General features: G+C 24.3%; 2 protein-coding genes and 2 pseudogenes across 2 annotated transcripts; all 4 read left to right on the top strand.

The window, feature by feature from the left end:
• The first annotated feature begins 5937 nt into the window (after positions 1–5937).
• LOC136073956 (uncharacterized) lies at positions 5938–6804 on the top strand. The gene has a single exon (XM_065786255.1). The coding sequence runs from the start codon at positions 5938–5940 to the stop codon at positions 6802–6804; it is 867 nt and encodes a 288-aa protein (XP_065642327.1).
• A 3754-nt stretch (positions 6805–10558) lies between these two features.
• LOC136074728 (NADH-ubiquinone oxidoreductase chain 4-like) lies at positions 10559–12187 on the top strand (annotated as a pseudogene).
• Positions 12188–17871: 5684 nt separating this feature from the next.
• Positions 17872–18613, top strand: LOC136074727 (ATP synthase subunit a-like). The gene is given in 1 exon segment (XM_065787060.1): positions 17872–18613. A coding segment is annotated over 1 exon segment (702 nt). The 5' UTR covers positions 17872–17911.
• Positions 18614–20760: 2147 nt separating this feature from the next.
• On the top strand, positions 20761–22933 carry LOC136074726 (NADH-ubiquinone oxidoreductase chain 5-like; annotated as a pseudogene).
• Positions 22934–23386: the final 453 nt, after the last annotated feature.

The following is a 23386-nucleotide window of genomic DNA, read 5'->3' as shown; positions in this document are numbered from 1 at the left end:
TACAATATTCGGAAACACTGTTTACTGTGAAATTTGGTGTTACATAAGAGTAATTTTCAAATTACCTGTATTACCTTTTTGTATTTTTATTTAAATGCAAATAAATTGAAATAATATTTATATATATATATATATATATATATATATATATATATAAATATATATATATAGTATATATATTATATATAATATACATACTTATATATATATATATATATATATATATATATATATATATATATATATATATATATATATATATATATATATATATATATATATATATATATATATATATATATATATATATATATATATATATATATATATATATGTATATATATAGTATATATATTATATATAATATACATACTTATATATATATATATATATATATATATATATATATATATATATATATATATATATATATATATATATATATATATATATATATATATATATATATATATATAGTATATATATTATATATAATATACATACTTATATATATATATATATATATATATATATATATATATATATATATATATATATATATATATATATATATATATATATATATATATATATATATATATATATATAGTATATATATTATATATAATATACATACTTATATATATATATATATATATATATATATATATATATATATATATATAATATATATATATATATATTAGGGTGACAAATAAATTTATTGAATTTTTATGCTCTCAACCTTTTATTTGGTTCCATTTAATGAAAAAATGATACTGGGAAATTTTGGACACAATTTGTTAAGGTTTAGGGGTTGCTCAATCTAATATTTTATTTTTACAAAGCTGCTCGAACCCACATTTTTCATATTTTATCATTTATCTTTTCTATTTTACTAATTAAGTTGACAATGCTATCAATATTTTATTATTTGTTAATCTAATGAGTCATGCATAATACACATTGTTTTTTTAGAAAATTAAAAAGTAAAAATAAAATAAGTTGGCTGGCATTTAAAACACCCATTGTAATATTTCATCATCCAGTTAAGTTACTGCATCAGTATTGCACTACTGCTAAAACTATTGCATTATCCTGTAAATACAAAATACATTTTTAAAACACATTATTAGAGAGATATTTTCAAAATTGATTTATTGTAAATGTAGACAAGAAGTCAAAATGAACTATGGTGTATTGGTCAAGCTACATCTGTGATCACAGGGCACAAGTTGCCATCTAGAAGACAAGTTTTAAAATCTTATTTTTTCTTCAAAAATAACAACAATGCAAAAGAAAGTGCAGGCCTTGTGACAGATCAGGTTCTAGACTTTTGGCAAAGAGCTAGAATTCCAACAAAACAACGTTATCATGTTATAACACATGTTGAAAAACTTGTTGAGAAATACAGAAGCTGAAAAAGAATAAAGGCAGAAAAACAGAAACTCAGCAAAGAAATGTGGAAATTTTTTCTCAAGAAATTGAAGAACTATTTGATATTGCTCATGAAGATGCTTTAAAATTAATGACAATAGAAGAAGACAAGACCTTTCTTACACTACAAAGAGACGGAAGAAAAGGCTATATGAGTTCAGTTGATTGTGAATTATTCAAACAAGAACAGCGTATTTTAAACAGAAAAAAAGCAAATGAAGAAAGAGAAACAAAAGAGTTAAAAAGAAAAAAAGAAGGAATGTGTTCAACAGTCACAGACCTAGTTTTGACAGAATCAGACTCCTCTCAGGGTACAGATAATGAAGTAGATGACTTTATTCCATCATCAGCAAAGAAACTGAAAAAGAGTGAAAAAACAGAAAAAAAGAAAGTGATTACTCCAGCATTTTGTTCAGCTCTTGATCGTTTGAAAATTCCCAATCGTTCTGGTTCCTTGGTTTTGTCTACAGTTTGTCAAGGGTTAGGTGCCAATATTGAACATTTATCTACATCATATGAATCTCTTCGATGTGCACGTATTGAAAATCGTAAAGAAGTTGCAAAAAGAATTATTTTAGAGTTCAAACCGCAGATTCCATTAACTGTACATTGGGATGGAAAATTGTTATCAGATTTGACAAGCAGAAATGAAGTGGATCGACTGCCCATATTAGTGACAGGATATGATGTAGATAAACTGTTGTCAGTCCCAAAACTGGATAGAGGCACTGGTGAACAAATGAGTTATGCAACAGAACAAGCTTTAAAAGATTGGAACATTTCATATGACAGGATTGTGGCGCTCTGTTTTGATACTACTTCAAGCAACACAGGTATACATTCAGGTGCTTGTACCTTGCTGGAAAAATTAATTGGAAAGTCTTTATTATACACAGCCTGTCGACACCATATTCATGAAGTGATTTTATCCCATGTTTACAAAACTTGTTTTGGAACATTTTCTGGTCCAGAGGTTAAGTTGTTTCAACGATTTCGTGATCAGTGGAGTAAACTTAATTCTAAATCATGGCTCTTAACTGATGCAGATCTCAAAGTATATGGTTCACTTGTACCATCAGCTATAGAATTTGCTGTAATTATGATGCAAGGATCAAAACAACCTTGCAACGATTACAATGAATTTTTGCAACTAGCAATAATTTTTTTAGGAAAAACTCCTCCAGGCCAAAAGGGAATAACTTTTCGTTCTCCTGGTGCTATGCACCAAGCACGATGGATGGCAAAAGCACTGTACTCTATTAAAATCTACTTGTTTCAACATCAATTTTATTTAACAAAAAATGAAGAGAAAAATCTTCTACGATTTTCGATTTTTTCAATATTGATTTACATGGAACATTGGTTTTGGGCTCCCATTTCTTCATCTGCTCCTCACAATGACCTGACACTGATTAGGAAATTGAATAAATTCAAAATATTTCACAAAGAAGTAGCTGAATCTGCCATAAAAGCCATTGCAGGACATTTATGGTATTTAACTGAAGACCTTGTGAGTCTCTCTTTTTTCAGTAATGATGTTGATAACCAAACTAAAGAAAAAATGTTGATTGCGCTTGAAAAGCCAGCCAATAAAACCAAGATAAAAAGGGTTGAAGGTAAAGGATTAATGGATAAAATTGAAAGCATGAACTTAGATGACTTTGTAACAAATAGATCAAAATGTCTATTTGAATTGCTTGGAATAAATTGGGCATTTATGAAGGAACATTGCCCAGACAAGTGGAGTACAATAACGGAATACCAGGATGCACATAAAATTGTTAATTCTATGAAAGTTGTGAATGACACAGCTGAACGAGCAGTGAAACTGGTTTCAGATTACACAAAAATCTTGACAAAAGATGAAACTCAATTGCAATATATTTTACAAATTGTGGAAGAACATCGACGTCAAATTCCAGATATGCGAAAGTCTACAATTGTTAACGCATTAATAAAAACAAGTAAACAACCTGAATCAAACATTGATTAAAATCATAAAAATAACACTAAACTTGAATAAAATAATTAAAATTTTGTAGTAATGAAAAAAATAAAAAAGTATATTCATTTTTACTTTACGTTGACCCTTAAATCTGATAATATCAAGCTCATTGAGCAACCTCAAGATATGGAAATATCCTAATAATATTTTGCACAGTATATTTTTTAGTTAAAAGGAACACAAGAAAGGGTTGAGAGTTCAATTTCGAGCACTTTGATTATTTTTTGTCGCCCTAATATATATATATATAAACATTATTTATACACTATTTATAATAAATAGTGTATAAATAATATATATATCTATATGTAAATATATATATATTATATATATATATAATATATATATATATATTTATATATATATATATATATATATATATATAATATATATATATTTATACATATATATATATATATATACATATATATATATATATATGTATAATATATATATATATATATATATATATATATATATATATATGTATGTATATATATATATATATATATATATATATATATATATATATATATATATATATATATATATATATATATATATATATATATATAAATATATATATATATATACACACACACACACAATATAAAGCACATATATATATATATATATATATATATATATGAATATATGAATATATATATGAATATATATATATTATATATATATATATATATATATATATATATATATATATATATGAATATATATATTTAAATATATATATATATGTATATATTTATATATATATATAGTCATATATATATATATATATATATATATATATATATTTATATATATATATATATATATATATATATATAACCCTTAGATTTTCTCAGAAAGTTTTTTCGATATTGTGTTGACAAAAAGTAAAAATTAAAATGCAAGACCGGAATTTTTTTTTTTTAATAATGATAGACTGCCTGCCCCAACCAAACCCTCAGTCGATGTAGCAGCACTCCCTTGCGGGTCAGGCTATTTGTCAGTCGATGTAGCAGCACTCCCTTGCGAGTCAGGCTATTTGTCAGTCGATGTAGCAGCACTCCCTTGCGAGTCAGGCTATTTGTCAGTCGATGTAGCAGCACTCCCTTGCGAGTCAGGCTATAAGATAGTCGATGTAGCAACACTCCGCGCATGATTTACAGTAAAAAAAATAAAAATAAAAACATTTTATTAAAAAAAATAAAAATAAAAACATTTTATTAAAAAAAATAAAAATAAAAACATTGTTTATATTGTTAAAAACATTCAAAATGTTATAAAAACATTCAGAATGTTTTTAAAAACATTCTGGTCAATTAAATTTGCGTTTTTGTGGTTTTTTTAAAAAAACGATTAATTTGTAATTAAATTAATGGTTTTTACTTTCGTCCAACACGGAAATGTTGGACGAAAGTCAAAAGTAATTAAAAGTGACGTATGTGTTGGCGTAAGAATCACTTTTTTCCTTCCGCTCTTCCTAAAGCCAACAAACTATAGAACTATATATATATAATTATATATGTATATATATATATATATATATATATATATATAATATATATATATATATATATATATATATATATATATATATATATATATATATATATATATATATATATATATATATATATATATATATATGTTTATGTATATATGTATGTTTATATATATATATATATATATATATATATATATGAATATATGAATATATATATATATATAAATATATATATATATATATATATATATATATATATATATATATATATATATATATATATATATATATATATATATATATATATATATATATGTATATATATATATATATGAATATATATATATATATATATATAATGTTATATATATGTTATATATAATACATATATATAACATTAGGTGTTTCGTTAATATTGTTAATTTACTATTTGTAAATAACCTTGAATCTATATTTTAAAGTATATTATTTATTGATTGATTATTTTAAAAAAATATTTTAATTACATTATTTTACAGTATACAATATATTTGATAAGATCTTTATTATAATATTTATGTTCTACATTGATAATGTAGTATAATATTTATTTAATAGCCTATTTAATGTAACCAGCCTCACTAAGGCCCTAAATGTTTTTAAAGGTAGATTTTTAAAGGTGTTTTAGCGGTAGTGGTGTAGTGGTAAAGTGCTCGCTTCATAAGCGAGAGGTTCCGAGTTCGATGCCCACCACGTCCCTGGTAGTACCGCGCTTAACTTGTTTCTCCGCGCAGCGGCCTTGTTCGTCAAGGTTCGTGTTTCGGAGTTATAGAGTTGAGAGAGGGTTATAACCACTATTAAGAAGCCTCCTCATCTGTAGTGGCCTTCTAAGCCTTAAGGAGGTGAATAACAAAAAAAAAAAAAAAAAAAGGTGAAAATAATATATACATTGATCTTGTGATTATCAGGTTGATCTTGTGATCTTAGCCCAGAGTTCAATCACCTAATGCCTACTCTACGATGGTTAGCCCAGCGAAAACTAATTAAAAACAGTTTGTATTGCAACCATTGTAACAGACCTTTTGGATTAAATGCTTGTCAAAACACACAGGATGGCTACCGCTGGTACTGTAAAGAATGCAAGCAGCGCCAAAGTGTACGCAACTGCTCATTCTTTACCAGAAGTAAGTTATCTTTGAAGCAGATTGTAATCTTTATTTACTGCTGGAGTAGAGATATGTCACTAAAAGACATTCAGCATGAAGCCTTTATGAGTAGTTTAAACCACACCCTTGTAGATTGGGGTAATTTCTGTCGAGATATATGTGAAGAAGAGATCGAAACTAACCCTAATGTTGTTGGCGGTATAAATCATGATGGTACTCCAGTTATTGTCGAAATAGATGAATCAAAGTTTTTTCATTGCAAGTATCACCGTGGTCAGTGGTGTTCTGGTCATTGGGTGTTCGGTGGAGTTGAAAGAAATTCAGGTAAATGCTTTTTGGTTGAAGTTCCAGACCGCTCTGCGGAAACACTTCAAGAAATGATTTTACGCTATATTTTACCAGGAACTCATATCGTTTCCGACGGTTGGGCATCATATGGTGGAATTGAAAACATCCAAGATGGAATCTACTCCCACGCAGTTATAGTACATGAGCGTCATTTTGTTGATCCCTTGGATGAGGAAGTTCATACCCAAAATGTAGAAAATCTTTGGATGCGTGTCAGGCGTAAATTGCAACGGCAGTTTGGTACATCAGAAGATCTTTTTACATCTTATCTTTATGAGTTTATTTGGCGTCAACGTTTTAAAAACTTTTCTTTATTTTCAGCATTTATTTCCTGCCTTTCACGTCAGTATCCTGTTTAAAGTAAAACATAAACGGCTATTTTCATAGCCACATACGTTTTAAAAACATATTAGCATGAACCTTAGTTTCGATAATATTCGATAATTATAATGATTATATACCATCAAAATTTTGTATATAAATATATTTATATAATAAAAATCATAAAGTATAACATATTAAGTAACAAAAATAATAAAAAAAATTGAACGTACAAAAATATTTAATAATTTAAAAATAAAATATTAATTTTTTTAATATCTACTTAGATTTTTATCTACTTTGCTATTTATAAAGATTTTTCAATTTTAATCTCTACGGACGAGAGTGCATAAAGCAAAAAGATAGTTTTATTTTACGCTACTATTCTGCAACATTACCTATATATATATATATATATATATATATATATATATATATATATATATATATATATATATATATATATATATATATATATATATATATATATATATATATATATATATATATATATATATATATATATATATATATATATATATATATATATATATATATATATATATATATATATATATATATATATATATATATATATTTATACTATATACACACTATAATATTCTATACGCTTTTACCACGTATTGAATATTATTATTTTGTAAATCTTAAACTATAGGTGATCTGCATTTACATAAATTTCAAAAGAAAAATTTAAAGAAATATATTTTTTGGAAGTTTGCTCTGATTGGCAATATTATGTATTTTTGATCGACTTTAAAAATAAATAAAATGTCATTAGAAAAACTTCATAACTTTAAAAGAACAAACTAAAAACACATTATATATGCATAACCTATATATATACCCACTTTATTCAAGCAAAAATAATATATTGTATTGACAATACACGATCCCTACCTAGATATACATATACCGCTATTTAAAAAACCGAATAGTTTTGACTTTTTAAAACATTCCGCGTTTTCAAAACATTACGTATTTTTAAAACCATCCAATCATAGAAATATATTTATGATCATGAAAGTGTATATTAACTGTATGTAGGTCAGCAAAAATTATTTGATACAATGGTCTAACCATAAAACACAGAAATGAGGTCGGCAATTTTTTGCCGATCTCAAATACTTTCAGGTCGGCAGTTAGGTCGGCATTGCCAAATGCCGACCCTAATTCCGAGGGTTGTATATATATGTATATATATATATATATATATATATTTATATATATATATATATATATATATATATATATATATGTATATATATATATATATAAATTATAAATATAAATATATATATATATATATATATAAATATGTATAATATATATATATATATATATATTTATACATATTTATATATATATATATATATATATATATATTTATATATACATATATATATATATATATTAATATATATATATATATATATATATATATATATACACATATATATATATATATATATATATTATATATATATATATATATATATATATATATATATATATATATATATATATGTATATATATATATATATATATATATATATATATATATATATATATATATATATATATATATATATATATATATATATATATATATATATATATATTATAGGGAATTTTAGGGTGTTTAATGTGTATTAATTCTTTAAACCCTATTCATTCTGTTTTTTGACTAGTAGCTGTATTTTTTTTTTTCTTTTGCTTTATTAATTAATTTGAATTTAGAATTTTTATCATTATTACTAATAATAATATATGTAGGAGCTTTAGTAGATTTATTTTTATTTGTAATAATGATGTTAGATATTATTCAAATAAAAAAAAATTCTAATATTAATAATATAATTCCTATAGTTTTAATTGTTTTAGCTTCATTAATCATAAAAGTTATTAACAAAAATGTGTTTTTACCTTATTATTTAGATAATAATTTTCTAAACTTTAATCTAATAAATTATCATAATTTTCATAATTTAGTTTTATTCTTTTATTCTAAATATTATATAAATTTTATGTTGATAAGCATTATTCTGTCAATAGGGATGATAGGGGTAATTGTTTTAACTATTACTCATAATTTTAACTTAAAGAAGCAAAAAATATTTATACAACACTTAAGAAACAATTAATGAAATTAAATTTATTTATTTATTTATTTATTAGTTTTTTACTTAGTTCTGTTATTTTGTTTTTTTCAATTTTTCTCTCTTTTAAATCACCAGATAAGGAAAAAGTTTCTATTTATGAATGTGGGTTTAATCCTTTTCATTCAACTGGTCAACCATTTTCTATAAGATTTTTTCTAATTGCTATTTTGTTTTTAGTATTTGACTTAGAAATATTTTATTTATTTCCATGATCTGCAAATTCAAATTTAGTAGATTATTATTCACAATTTATTATTTATCTATTTATAATTGTATTTGTTATAGGACTAATTTATGAGTGATTAAGGGGGGGGGGGGGGTTAGAATGAGAATAATGCTATTTGATTTCAATTTATTAGTAATAATTTTGTTTTGTATTAGTATTATAGGAATAATTATTAATAGAAGCAATATAATATTAATTCTAGTTAGTATAGAAATTTTATTATTATCTATTTCAATGAATTTTATATTAAGTTCATTAACTAATTTTTCACTAGAAGGACAAATAATAGCAATATACATAATAACTATTGCTGCTATTGAATCAGCTATTGGATTATCGATAATAGTGGCTGTTTATAAAATAAAAGGATCTATTTCTTTAAAATTGTTAAATTTACTAAAAGGATAATGAAAGATATATATTTAATTATACTAGAAATTATAAAGTTTTTGATAATTATTGTTCCAGTTTTAATTTCTGTAGCTTATTTGACTTTAGCAGAAAGAAAAATTTTAGGTTATAGTCAAAAAAGAAAAGGTCCTAATGTGGTAGGAATATATGGGTTATTACAACCCTTAGCTGATGGTGTAAAATTATTTTCAAAGGAGTTAATTATTCCTAATCATGTTAACATATTTCTTTATCTATTTTCTCCTATTTTAGCTTTAACTCTATCTTTACTTATTTGGATAATAATTCCATTAGGGATAAATAACTTAATCTTTGATTTTAATTTGGGGGTGATGTTTATTTTTGCCATTTCTTCAATAAACATATAATCTATACTTTTATCTGGGTGATCAAGTAACTCTAAATACGCCTTTTTGGGTTCATTGAGGGCTGCTGCTCAAATGATAAGTTATGAAGTATGTATTAGCTTAGTTGTTTTCTCTTGTATTCTATGTGCTGGAACTTTAAATATCTATTCTTTGATAAACTCACAAAGTCAAAGCATTTCTTATATTTTTCCCTTATGACCTATAGCTATAATGTTTTTTATATGTTCACTAGCAGAAACTAATAGAGCTCCTTTTGATTTAACTGAGGGTGAATCAGAATTAGTTTCTGGTTATAATGTAGAATATTCTTCGATGTCTTTTGCTTTGTTCTTTTTGGCAGAATATTCTCATATAATATTTACTAGTGCTTTTTTTGTAATTTTATTTTTAGGAAGTTGAAATAATTATTTCCTTAATAATAATTTTTTTTTTTTTTTAAAAATGATTGTATTTGTTTTTTTGTTTATTTGAGAACTTCTTTTCCTCAATTAAGATATGATCAGTTAATGGGTTTATTATGAAAATCTTATCTACCTTTAAGTCTATCATTTATTATTATTACTAATTCTTTATTATGAGCTTTTTGAGGTTATCTAATAAGTGATGTATTTAATCTTTTTTTTATTAATTCCGTTTTTAAGCATAATAAACATTTTATTAGTTCAAAGAAATAATAAAAATATTTATAATATTTCTTTGTTTTGATCTTTAATATTGTTATTTTATTTTATACTATTTTTTATTTTAAATCATAAAATTTTAAATTTTCAATTTAATTTAAACTTCAGTTGATTACTAATAAATTCAATATTTATTAATTGAAATAATTTTATCTTTTCTGTTGATGGTTTGTCTATATTTTTTATAGGCTTAAGTATTTTATTAATTCCTATATGTATACTAATAAGCTTAAAATCTATAAAATATTTTAAAAAAGAATTTAATATATTGCTATTTGTGTCAGTTATTCTATTAATTACAGTATTTTCTATTTTAGATATCTTATGGTTTTATATTTTGTTTGAAAGTATATTAATACCTGTATTTATTATGATTGGTATATGAGGTTATAGAGAAGAAAAAATTAAAGCTGCTTTTTATTTCTTTTTTTACACCTTAATAGGGTCTTTATTAACGTTAATAAGTATATTTAAAATATATTCATTAACTGGAACTACTAACTATGAAAATTTATTAATCATAAAAATTCCATATAATATTCAATTTTGATTATTTATAGGGTTTTTTATAGGCTTAGCTGTAAAAATACCAATGGTACCGTTCCATATCTGACTTCCTCAAGCTCATGTAGAAGCACCAATAGCAGGTTCAATTCTATTAGCAGGAATACTTTTAAAATTGGGGGGTTATGGTTTGATTAGGTTTTGTTATCCAATTTTTCCATTGGCTTCTCAATTTTATTATCCATTGATTATTATAATGAGTATTATAGCCATAGTTTATGGTGCTTTAACTACATGTCGTCAAATAGATATAAAACGTTTAATTGCTTATTCTTCAGTTTCTCATATGGGTCTAGTGACTATAGGTATTTTTTCACATTCTATTGAAGGATTAGTCGGGTCAATGTTAATGATGATTGCTCATGGTTTATCTAGCTCAGGTTTGTTCATTATCACTTCAATTGTGTATTTTAGATTTCATTCTAGAATTATAAAATATTTTAGAGGTTTAACTATCACTATGCCGATTTTAAGTATAATTACATTTACTCTAATTTTAGCTAATGTTTCATTTCCTTTAACATTAAATTTTATAGCTGAATTATTCTTAATAATTTCAGCTTTTAAGTTTTCTTTGTTTATAATTTTATTAATCTTACTAGGGGTTTTTATAAATTTAATTTATTCTTTATGGGTTTACAATAGAATGTTTTTTGGTTCTAGTTCGCCTTATCTAAAATTTTCAAGAGATATAATAAGTTTTGAATTTCAAAGTTTATTACCATTAATAGTGTTTATTATTGTATTAGGGGTTTATCCTAATATACTTATTGATTCCATAATATTTAGCTCTTATACTAACATTTCTATTTAATGAGGATTAGAAAAAACAATCATCTTATAAAACATATTAATTCTACTTTAATTGATCTTCCTTCTCCATCAAATATAAATTATTTATGAAATTTCGGATCTTTGTTAGGATTGTGTTTTGCAATTCAATTAATTACTGGAATTTTTTTAGCTATGCATTATTGTGGAGATATAATTCTAGCTTTTAAATCAATAATTCATATATGCAGAGATGTAAATTATGGATTTTTATTAAAATCAATCCACGCTAATGGAGCTTCTTTATTTTTTATTTGTGTTTATATTCATATAGGCATAAGTTTATACTATGGGGGTTATCAAAAAAAACCTATTTGATTTTCAGGTATAACTATATTTATAGTAATGATGATTACTGCAATTATAGGTTATGTATTACCTTGAGGACAAATGTCCTTTTGGGGGGCTACTATAATTACAAATTTTTTATCTGCAATTCCTTATATAGGAGATGACATAGTTCAATGAATTTGAGGTGGATTTAGTGTAAATAATGCCACTTTAGGTAGATTTTTCAGTTTACATTATCTGTTCCCATTTGTATTAGCATCTTTAATTTTAATTCACATAGTACTAATCCATAGCGTTGGGTCTAGTAACCCATTAGGAATTAATAATAACTTTGATAAGGTTCCATTTCATTGATATTTTGCAATAAAAGATATTTATGGGTTTTTTATATTAATATTTATTCTATTATTTATAGTATTTTTTTATACTAATACTTTAGGTGATCCAGAAAATTTTATTAACGCTAATTCATTAGTAACTCCTGTTCATATAATGCCAGAATGATATTTTTTATTTGCTTATGCTATATTAAGATCAATTCCTAATAAATTAGGAGGAGTTTTAGCTTTAATTTTAAGTATAATAATTTTATTTGCTATTCCATTTTTACATACTAATAAATTTTTTTCATTGACTTTTAGACCTATAGGAAGATTACTATATTGAGTGTTTATAGCAAATTTCATTTTATTAACTTGATTAGGTTCTAAATCTATAGAAAACCCTTATATAATAATCAGTATAATTTCTAGTTTATTTTATTTTTTCTATTTTTTATTAATAATTCCAATAGTAGGAAAATTAGAAAATTATTTGTTTTTTCAAAAGATAAAGGTATAATTGAATCACACGTTGAATGTTTTCAACTAATCATAAAGATATAGGAACTTTATATATAATTTTTGGGGCATTTTCTGGAATGATAGGAACTGCTTTAAGTATGTTAATTAGAATAGAACTTTCAGCACCACGAAGAGTAATAGGAGATGATCATTTATATAATGTAATAGTAACAGCTCATGCTTTTGTAATGATATTCTTTTTAGTTATGCCAGTCTTAATAGGAGGTTATGGAAATTGATTTGTGCCTATATATATAGGAGCACCAGACATGGCTTTTCCTAGGCTAAATAATTTAAGTTTTTGATTACTCCCTCCTGCATTAATTCTACTTTTAACTTCATCTTTAGTAGAACAAGGAGCAGGGACAGGTTGAACAGTTTATCCCCCTTTATCTGGGCCTTTAGCTCATTCAGGAGGGTCTGTAGATCTAGCAATTTTTAGTTTACATTGTGCCGGATTTTCTTCAATTGCTGGAGCAATTAATTTTATTACAACCATCTTCAATATGAGAACACCAGGTTTAACATTTGATAAACTTCCTTTATTCGTATGATCTGTTTTAATAACAGCATTCTTATTACTTCTTTCTCTTCCTGTTTTAGCAGGAGCAATAACTATGTTATTGACTGATAGAAATTTTAATACTACTTTTTTTGATCCAGCTGGAGGAGGAGATCCCGTTTTATATCAGCTTTTATTTTGATTTTTTGGTCATCCAGAAGTATATATTTTAATAATTCCAGGATTTGGAATTATTTCACAAATTATTCCTATTTTCAGTTCAAAAAACCAAGTTTTTGGGTATTTAGGTATGATATATGCTCAATTAGCTATAGCCTTTTTAGGTTTTATTGTTTGAGCTCATCATATGTTTACTGTAGGTATGGATGTTGATACTAGAGCTTATTTTACAGCAGCTACTATGATTATTGCTGTTCCTACAGGAATTAAAACTTTCAGTTGATTAGCAACAATGTATGGAGGAAAAATTAATTTATCTACACCTATGTTATGAGCTACCGGCTTTATATTTTTATTTACCTTAGGTGGTTTAACTGGTGTAATTTTAGCTAATGGATCACTAGATATCTTATTACATGACACATATTATGTAGTAGCTCATTTCCATTATGTTTTATCACTAGGTGCAGTATTTGCTATGTTTGGGGGATTTTACTTTTGATTTGGAAAAATTTCTGGATTTGCCATTAATGAAACTTTTGGTAAAATTCATTTTTGAATTACTTTTATAGGAGTAAATTTAACTTTCTTTCCACAACATTTCTTAGGACTAGCAGGAATGCCTAGAAGATACGCAGACTTTCCAGATAGCCTACTCACTTGAAACACCATTAGTTCTTTAGGCTCGATTATTTCTATTATAGGAGTGGTTTGATTTATTTATGTAATTTTTGATGCTCTTTATTCAGAAGAAAAATTCATTTCTTGAAATAATTGAGACATACAAAAAACTAATACTTTAGAATGATCACTAAATTGTCCTCCTAACCATCATACTTTTAACGAACTACCTTTTATAAATCACTCAACCCATTAAAAACAGGGAATAAAAAAAATTCTTCGGTTTTCTTCTCTCCTAAAAAAGGATCACCCCTACCCCCCCTCCCCCCCCAGCCCTAGCTTCGCACTGGCGCACCCCCTGCTTGAATTCAACCCCTGCAAAATTCAACGGGGCCCCCTGCGTTAGCCACAGCAGGGGGTGCGCCAGTGCGGCGCTAGGGCTGGGGGGTAGGGGTGATCCTCTTTTAGGAGAGAAGAAAACCGAAGAATTTTTTTTATTCCCTGTTTTTAATGGGTTGAGTGATTTATAAAAGGTAGTTCGTTAAAAGTATGATGGTTAGGAAAATTTTTAAAAATTTTAATTATTTGATCCTCTAAAAGAAGAAGAGTAAACTAATGGAAAGTTATTTGGCTCATGACCAGAATATAAGGGTTCGATTCCTTTCTCTTTATTTTTAAATTAAATACTTAAATTATAAAAATAGAATAATCAATAAGAATAATATTAATAATATTATTATAATCTTTTCATAAATGATTAAATTTAAAATGAACTGAAACATCTTAGTTATTATAAAATAACATTATGAAAGTAAAGGCGATTGAAATCATAATTTTTTCTTTGAATTTACAAAATAAAACAATTGATTATATCTATAGAACTAGTACTGTGAAGGAAATTAATAAATAGTTTATATTAAAAAATGAAAATCATTTACCTTTTGTATAATGGGCTTATAAAAATATAATTAGCAAGCTATAAGGCTAAATAATTTATAAAGTTAATTATTCCCGAAACTTAACGATCTAATTGTGAATAATTTATAGAATGAACCAATAAATGATAAAAATTTTTGGATAATTTGCAATTGGCAGTGAAAAACTAATCGAGTTAAGAAATAGCTGGTTTTTCATGAAATTTATATAAGTAATTTTTTTTTAAAAAAAGCAGTTATTTAATGCAAAGATTATTTAACGAGTAAAAAACAATTTATATCCAACATCAATGAACCTTATAAACATTTAGAAATAAATTTATGATTTAGACAAAAAGCAAATAAGCTTAGAATCAGCTATATTTTAAAAATTACGTAAAACTTTACTTTAGAAAAATTATAATTTTATAATACAGTCAATTATTATCATTTTTGTGGAAAATAGTAATGAAATTTCTTTTAATACATTATGAAAATTTTAAAAGAGTAATAATATAAGCATTAGTAAAATTAAATTTATCCTATTTTTTTCTTAATTTAATAAATTGATTAAGGTAATTCAATTTCTCAATTTATAAGGAATATATTAATATATTTTTCAAGAAAATTTTAGTTCACATTTTGTAAAAATCTAAATCAAGTTGGGATAAATAATAAATTAATTTTTTCTTAAGGAACTCGGCAAAATAAAATATCGACTGTTTACCAAAAACATAGCCCTCTAAAATATTGAAGGTGAAACCTGCCCAATGATATAAAAATAATTATAATCTAATTTAAATAATATTAAATGGATGCAGTAACTCTGACTGTAATAAAGTAGCATAATTAGCTGTCATTTAATTGATGGAGAGAATGAATGGTTACACGAATTTTTCACTGTCTTAAGAAAAAATTTTTAAAATTGAAATAATAGTTAAGATGCTATTTAAAATTGTAAGACGAAGAGACCCTATAGAGCTTTACTATAAACTTTTTTTTTAAATAGTAATAAAAAATTATTAAAATTAGAAAGTTTGGTAGTTTAGTTGGGGCGACTGTTTTTTAAAAATAACAAAAATAAGCAATATAATAAATTTATTTATTGTATAATTAAACAATTTAACAATTACTATAGTAGGCTATAATGACCCGTTATTATAACAAACAATAAATTACGATTAATTAATAAAAGCTACCTTAGGGATAACAGGATAATTTTGTTTTAGAGTCCTTATCAAAAACAAAGTTTGTCACCTCTATGTTGAATTAAGATATCCTAATAATGCAGTAGTTATTAAAGGTGGGTCTGTTCGACCTTTAAAATCTTACATGATTTGAGTTCATTCCGTCGCAAGACAGGAAGGTTTCTATCTACAATTATAAAATTACTTTAGACTTTTAGTACGAAAGGAATAAAGCTTCATCTAGTTAATTAAAAAAACTAATAAAAAAATTTTGAAAGAATCTAAAAATTTAAAGTAATTATTTAATAAAGAGGGTTGATTAAGTAGATCAAATAGTCTTCAAAATTATTAGTATTGGTTCAAATCCAATACCCTCTGTTTATGAAAAATTTAACATTTTTAATAAGTTTTTTCACTTGTTTATTGTTTAATAATTTTATTTATAAAGACATTCCTGAAATAAATCAACTTTCTTTTCAGGAAAGTGCCTCATCTTGTAGTAATAATTTAATATTTTTTCATGATGATACTATGTTTTACATGGTAATTATTCTTGTATTGGTAGGATGATTATTATTTTCTGTAATTATTAACAAAAATTATAATAAACTTTTATTAGAAAATAATTTTATTGAAATTGTGTGAACATTAATACCTGCTATCATATTGATTATTATAGCTATACCCTCTTTATTTTTATTGTATTCTATTGATGAAAATGTTGAACCTTCTTTGACTGTAAAAATAGTTGGTCATCAATGATATTGATCATACGAATATTCTAATTTTTCACCAAACATAGAATTTGATTCTTATATGATTCCTACTGCAGATTTAAGTCAAGGTGATTTTAGATTACTTGAAACTGATAATGATCTTGTTTTACCAGTCAATACAAAAATTAAATTGATTGTTTCAAGTGCTGATGTTATTCATTGTTGAACTGTTCCTTCTTTAGGTGTAAAAGTAGATGCTATTCCAGGTCGTTTGAATCAATTAAATTTTATTATTAATAGACCTGGTAAATTTTTTGGTCAATGTTCAGAATTATGTGGTCTTAATCATTCTTTTATGCCTATTTCTATTTACTCTGTTTCTCAAGAAAAATTTATAAATTGATCAATTAACAAAACTTAAAATGTCTCAATTAGATTTATCTTTATATTTCAATCACTATCTTGTTTTACTATTATTATTATTTTTATTAATAATTTTATTAAGTTTAAGATTTTATAATTTTTTTTTGATTTTTAATATAAGAAATAATTTTATTTCAAATAATTTAGAGTCAAATAAAAATAATTTCAAACAATTTTCTATATTATGTAATATATTAAAACTATAATGTCTTCTTATTTTGATCACTTTTTAATTATTAAAATTTTTGGGTTTTTATTTGACTCTCATCTAGTATTAGTATTATCTGTATTTATAATTTTTATAGCTTTAAATTTTAGTTTTATAATTCCTTCAAGGATTCAATTGTTTTTTGAAATGATTATTAATCATTTTTTTCAAATTGTAAAAGAAAATTTAGGAAATAATTCTCAAATATTTGTATTATTTTTATCAACTTTATTTTTTTATCTTTTATCAATTAATCTGCTAGGATTTTTTATTTTTACTTTACCCTCTACTACTCATATTTCATTAACTTTTGGATTGTCGTTTTTCATATGATTATCAATAATAATATTTGGATTTTTTAATTTTAAAAGCTCTTATCTAAGTATGTTTATGCCAACAGGAGCTCCTTTAGGTCTTTCTCCTTTATTAGTATTTATAGAATTAGCTAGTCATGTTTCTAGACCTATAGCTTTAGGAATGCGTTTAGCAGCTAATTTAACAGCTGGTCATATCTTATTAGCTATTCTTTCTGATTTCATATTTAAAATGATATGTTTTTCTTCTTCTTTTTTAAATCTATTTCCATTAATGATTATAATATTTATGATTATATTAGAAATAGGTGTTTTAATTATTCAAGCTTATGTTTTTACTCTCTTGTGTTTAATTTATTTAAAAGATAGTTTAATCTTACATTAATGGAAAAACATTATCATCCTTTTCATTTAGTAAATCCTAATCCTTGGCCATTTTGTATATCAATGGGTGTATTATACTTAACCTTAAACACTGTTGCCTTTTTTTCATAAAGGATTTTATTATCCTTTATTATTAAGTTTTATTCTAATAATTTTATTTATGGTTTTATGATTTACAGACATATTTATAGAATCTAGTTTAGAAGGGGCTCATACTAAGTTAGTTTTAACAGGTTTAAAATTAGGTTTTATATTATTTATAATTTCAGAAATATTATTTTTCTTTTCCTTTTTTTGAGCATTTTTTCATTCTAGTCTTTCTCCCTCTATAGAAATAGGAATAAATTGACCTCCTTTAGGGATAATAACCTTAAATCCGTTTTCTATTCCATTATTAAATACTATTATTCTTTTATCATCAGGAATAAGTGTTACTTGATGTCATCATAGTCTAATTCAAAAAAACAGAAATCAAACTTTAATTAGTTTAATAATTACAATTACTTTAGGCTTATTATTTACATTTTTACAAGCTTTAGAATATTTAGAATCTAATTTTTGTATATCTGATTCAGTTTATGGTTCCATTTTTTTCGTAGCCACAGGGTTTCACGGAATTCATGTCATTATTGGTACAATATTTCTATCAGTCTGTTTGCTTAAAATTTATTATTCTCATTTTACTAACTCTCGTCATTTTACTTTTGAAGCTGCATCATGATATTGACATTTTGTTGATGTTGTATGATTGTTTTTATACATATTTATTTATTGATGGGGTTCCTAAATCTTTCAGATTGGTATAATTAAAGTTCGATTCTTTAACTGTAATAATTTTCATGATCTTTGATTATAATAATTTATTAATATTTTCACTTGTAGTTTTTGTTATATTAAATTTATATTTAAATAAATATAGTTTTTTTTGTTTAATACCATTAATAATTTCGTTTATTATAATCACACAATTTGTTAAAACAAATTCTTTTTTGTGAATTAGTATAATAATATTTATCATTATTTTAAATAACTTGCATTTAAAATTAGAAAATCTAATCTAATACGGTTTTATTTTGTTGTCAGTAATAATAATAATACTGTCTAATAATTTAATAATACTATATTTATCTGTAGAGATTCAAACTTTTTCTTTATTAATTCTTATTAGTTTAAATAGAAATAATATAAAAAGTCTTGAAGCAAGTTTAAAATATTTTATTTTAAGCAGCATTTCATCTGGATTTTTTCTCTTGGGTCTTGCTTATTTATTTAAAATTTCAATCTTATTGGATTTAAATTTATTTAATTTCGTATTTAATAACACATCTTCTTTTCATTCTTTTGGCAACTCTATATTAATTCTTTCTCTTCTATTCAAATTAGGTTTAGCCCCTTTTTATTACTGAATTGCTGACATTTATGAAGGATCAGATCTTGTATTAATATTATTATTATCCTCTTTATGTAAATTATCTATATTCATTATTTTATTAAAATTTAATAATAATTTTGAAATGCTTATGCTTTTAGGGACATTATCAATAATCATAGGAACTATTGCTGGATTTAATCAAACTAAAATAAAAAGGTTAATAGCTTATAGTGGTGTTTCTAATTTTGGGTTTATCATTATAGCATTAAGCTTAAATAATATAATAGGCATCGAAATTTGTTTATTATGTCTTTTTATTTATTTATTTACAAACTTATTTATAATTATGATATTAGTATTATATAAAAATAATATAGAATTTATTATAGAATTAAGCGGATACCTAATGAATAATAAAATTTTAACAATTGCTTTAGTTATAATAATTTTTTCTATAGCAGGAATCCCTCCTTTTTTAGGGTTCCTAAATAAATTCATTCTTATTTCTACTTTAATAAATTATAACTATATTATAGCAGGATGTTTATGTTTATTAATTACCTGTATTGGAATAGGTTTTTATTTCAGAATAGTAAAAATACTTTTATTTCAAAATAATAACTTTTATGTCTTTTGAAATAATATTATTTCTTTAGATAAAAATAGTTTATATCTGAATTTTATTTATTTAGGTTTTATTTTATATTATACATTGTTTTATTTATTAAACCCTAAATTTTTTATTTCTTTCTTAATTTATATATTAAATTTATAACATGATTTTAATTATAATTCTTTTACCTTTATTTAGTAGCATATTATGTGGATTATTTGGTAGATTTTTTGGTAATAAAGGAGCTAAATTGATTTCTTTTGTTATTATCATTATAACACTTATAAACTCTTGAGTTGTTTTTTATGAAATTAATTTTAATAACAACTTTTTATACTATGATTTATTAAATTGATTTAACTTAGGGTTATTAAGTAATTCAATTAATCTAAAATTCGATTTAATAACCATTAATATGCTAGTTTTAGTTATCACTGTTTCATTTTTTGTTCATCTATTTTCTTATTCTTATATGGAAAACGACCCTCATTTATTAAGATTTATTTCTTATTTATCGTTATTTACTTTTTTTATGATTATATTAATATCAAGCTCAAACTTAATTCAACTTTTTATAGGATGAGAGGGGGTTGGGTTATGCTCATATTTATTAATTAATTTTTGATATACTAGAATACAAGCTAATAAATCAGCAATTAAAGCAATGATTATAAATAAATTAGGAGATATTGGATTGCTAATTGGAATAATATATCTATGAATCTTTACAGGATCATTTGAATTCAATGATATTTTTATAATTTCTACTACTAATAATATTTCTATACTTTATATTCCACTATTCTTCATTTTAATAGGAGTCATAGGAAAGTCTGCCCAATTAGGGTTTCATATGTGATTACCTGATGCAATGGAGGGGCCTACACCAGTTTCGGCTTTAATTCATGCAGCTACAATGGTTACAGCCGGAGTATTTTTAATTATCAGAATGTCACCTGTATTTGAACTTTCATCTACTGTGTTAATCTTAATCATTATCATAGGAAGTTTACCTTTTTTTTTCTCGGCAACTATAGGAATGGTTCAAAATGATTTGAAAAAAGTGATAGCATATTCTACTTGCAGTCAACTAGGTTACATGATAATGATTTGTGGTTTTTCTTTTTATGATCTAAGTTTATTTCACTTAATAAATCATGGGTTTTTTAAAGCATTATTATTCCTTAGTGCAGGATCCATTATACATGCTATAAATGATGAACAAGACATGAGAAAGTACGGTGCTTTAAAAAATTTTCTACCTTTAGTGTTCGTTTTTATAATCATAGGATCTATAGCATTACTAGGGTTACCGTTTTTATCAGGATTTTATTCTAAAGATTTAATTGTTGAAGTAGCATTGTTTTCAAATTTTTTATCTTTTTCTGTTTGAATTAGCATCAGTGCTGTGTTTATTACAGCCTTTTATTCTTTAAGATTAATTTATTATACATTTATTAACAACCCACAGCAAAGTAAAAATAATTTTTCTAATATTCATGAAAGTGATTATAAAATTATTATTTCATTAACCTTATTAACATTATTTTCTATTTTTTCTGGTTACATGTTTTAATTTATAATTATAAAAGATAATTTTCCTAATATGATTTATAATATTAGTAAGTTACTACCTCTTTTTTTTAGTATATTAGGAATTATCATAGCTACAATAATATTTACTAATTTAAATAAGACTTGAAACGTTATTTTTATCAATTATTTTAAAAGTATTTACTTACTTTTTATAAATAATTGATATTTCGATATTTTAATAAATTACATTTTTTCTAAAAAATTAAGTCCTTTAGGGTATAAAGTTACTTATAAACTCATAGATAATCAAATTTTAGAAAGTTTAGGACCGTCTTATTTTAATAAAATTATAGGTATAATTTCAAACAAATCAAGTAAAATTTATTTAAATTCTATTTATTCTTATATTTTAATTACATGTTTTTTTTTTATATTCTGCATTTTAATTAATATCAAAAGTTAAAGTCTATTTCTTAGGACTAGCAGGAATGCCTAGAAGATACGCAGACTTTCCAGATAGCCTACTCACTTGAAACACCATTAGTTCTTTAGGCTCGATTATTTCTATTATAGGAGTGGTTTGATTTATTTATGTAATTTTTGATGCTCTTTATTCAGAAGAAAAATTCATTTCTTGAAATAATTTAGACATTGAAAAAACTAATACTTTAGAATGATCACTAAATTGTCCTCCTAACCATCATACTTTTAACGAACTACCTTTTATAAATCACTCAACCCATTAAAAACAGGGAATAAAAAAAATTCTTCGGTTTTCTTCTCTCCTAAAAGAGGATCACCCCTCCCCCCCCAGCCCTAGCGCCGCACTGGCGCACCCCCTGCTGTGGCTAACGCAGGGGGCCCCGCGCCGCACCAACCTTGAATGTTTCCCCCCCCCCCCGTTGAAGGGGGGAAAAAAACAGGGGGGTTGGTGCGACGCGGGGCCCCCTGCGTTAGCCACAGCAGGGGGTACGCCAGTGCGGCGCTAGGGCTGGGGGGGTAGGGGTGATCCCTATATATATATATATATATATATATATATATATATATATATATATATATATATAAATAAATATATTCCCATATATTTATTTATATATATATATATATATATATATATATATATATATATATATATATATATATATATATTTATATATACGCCGTGTCTGCATGCCCGGCAGCCGGGTAGTAAAAACGTAAAGCCTACATGCCCGGCAGTTCAAGTACGCATGCGCTTCATTTTATAATTG

The sequence above is a fragment of the Hydra vulgaris genome, chromosome 01 (assembly GCF_038396675.1).
Source record: "Hydra vulgaris chromosome 01, alternate assembly HydraT2T_AEP".
Taxonomy (NCBI): domain Eukaryota; kingdom Metazoa; phylum Cnidaria; class Hydrozoa; order Anthoathecata; family Hydridae; genus Hydra; species Hydra vulgaris.
The sequence above is the reverse complement of the archived record's forward strand: the minus strand, read 5'-3'. Positions and strand labels throughout refer to the sequence as shown.

Coding starts and splice junctions, on each gene's coding strand:
- LOC136073956 (XM_065786255.1), top strand. CDS start 5,938: ATGCCTACTCTACGATGGTTAGCCCAGCGAAAACTAATTAAAAACAGT.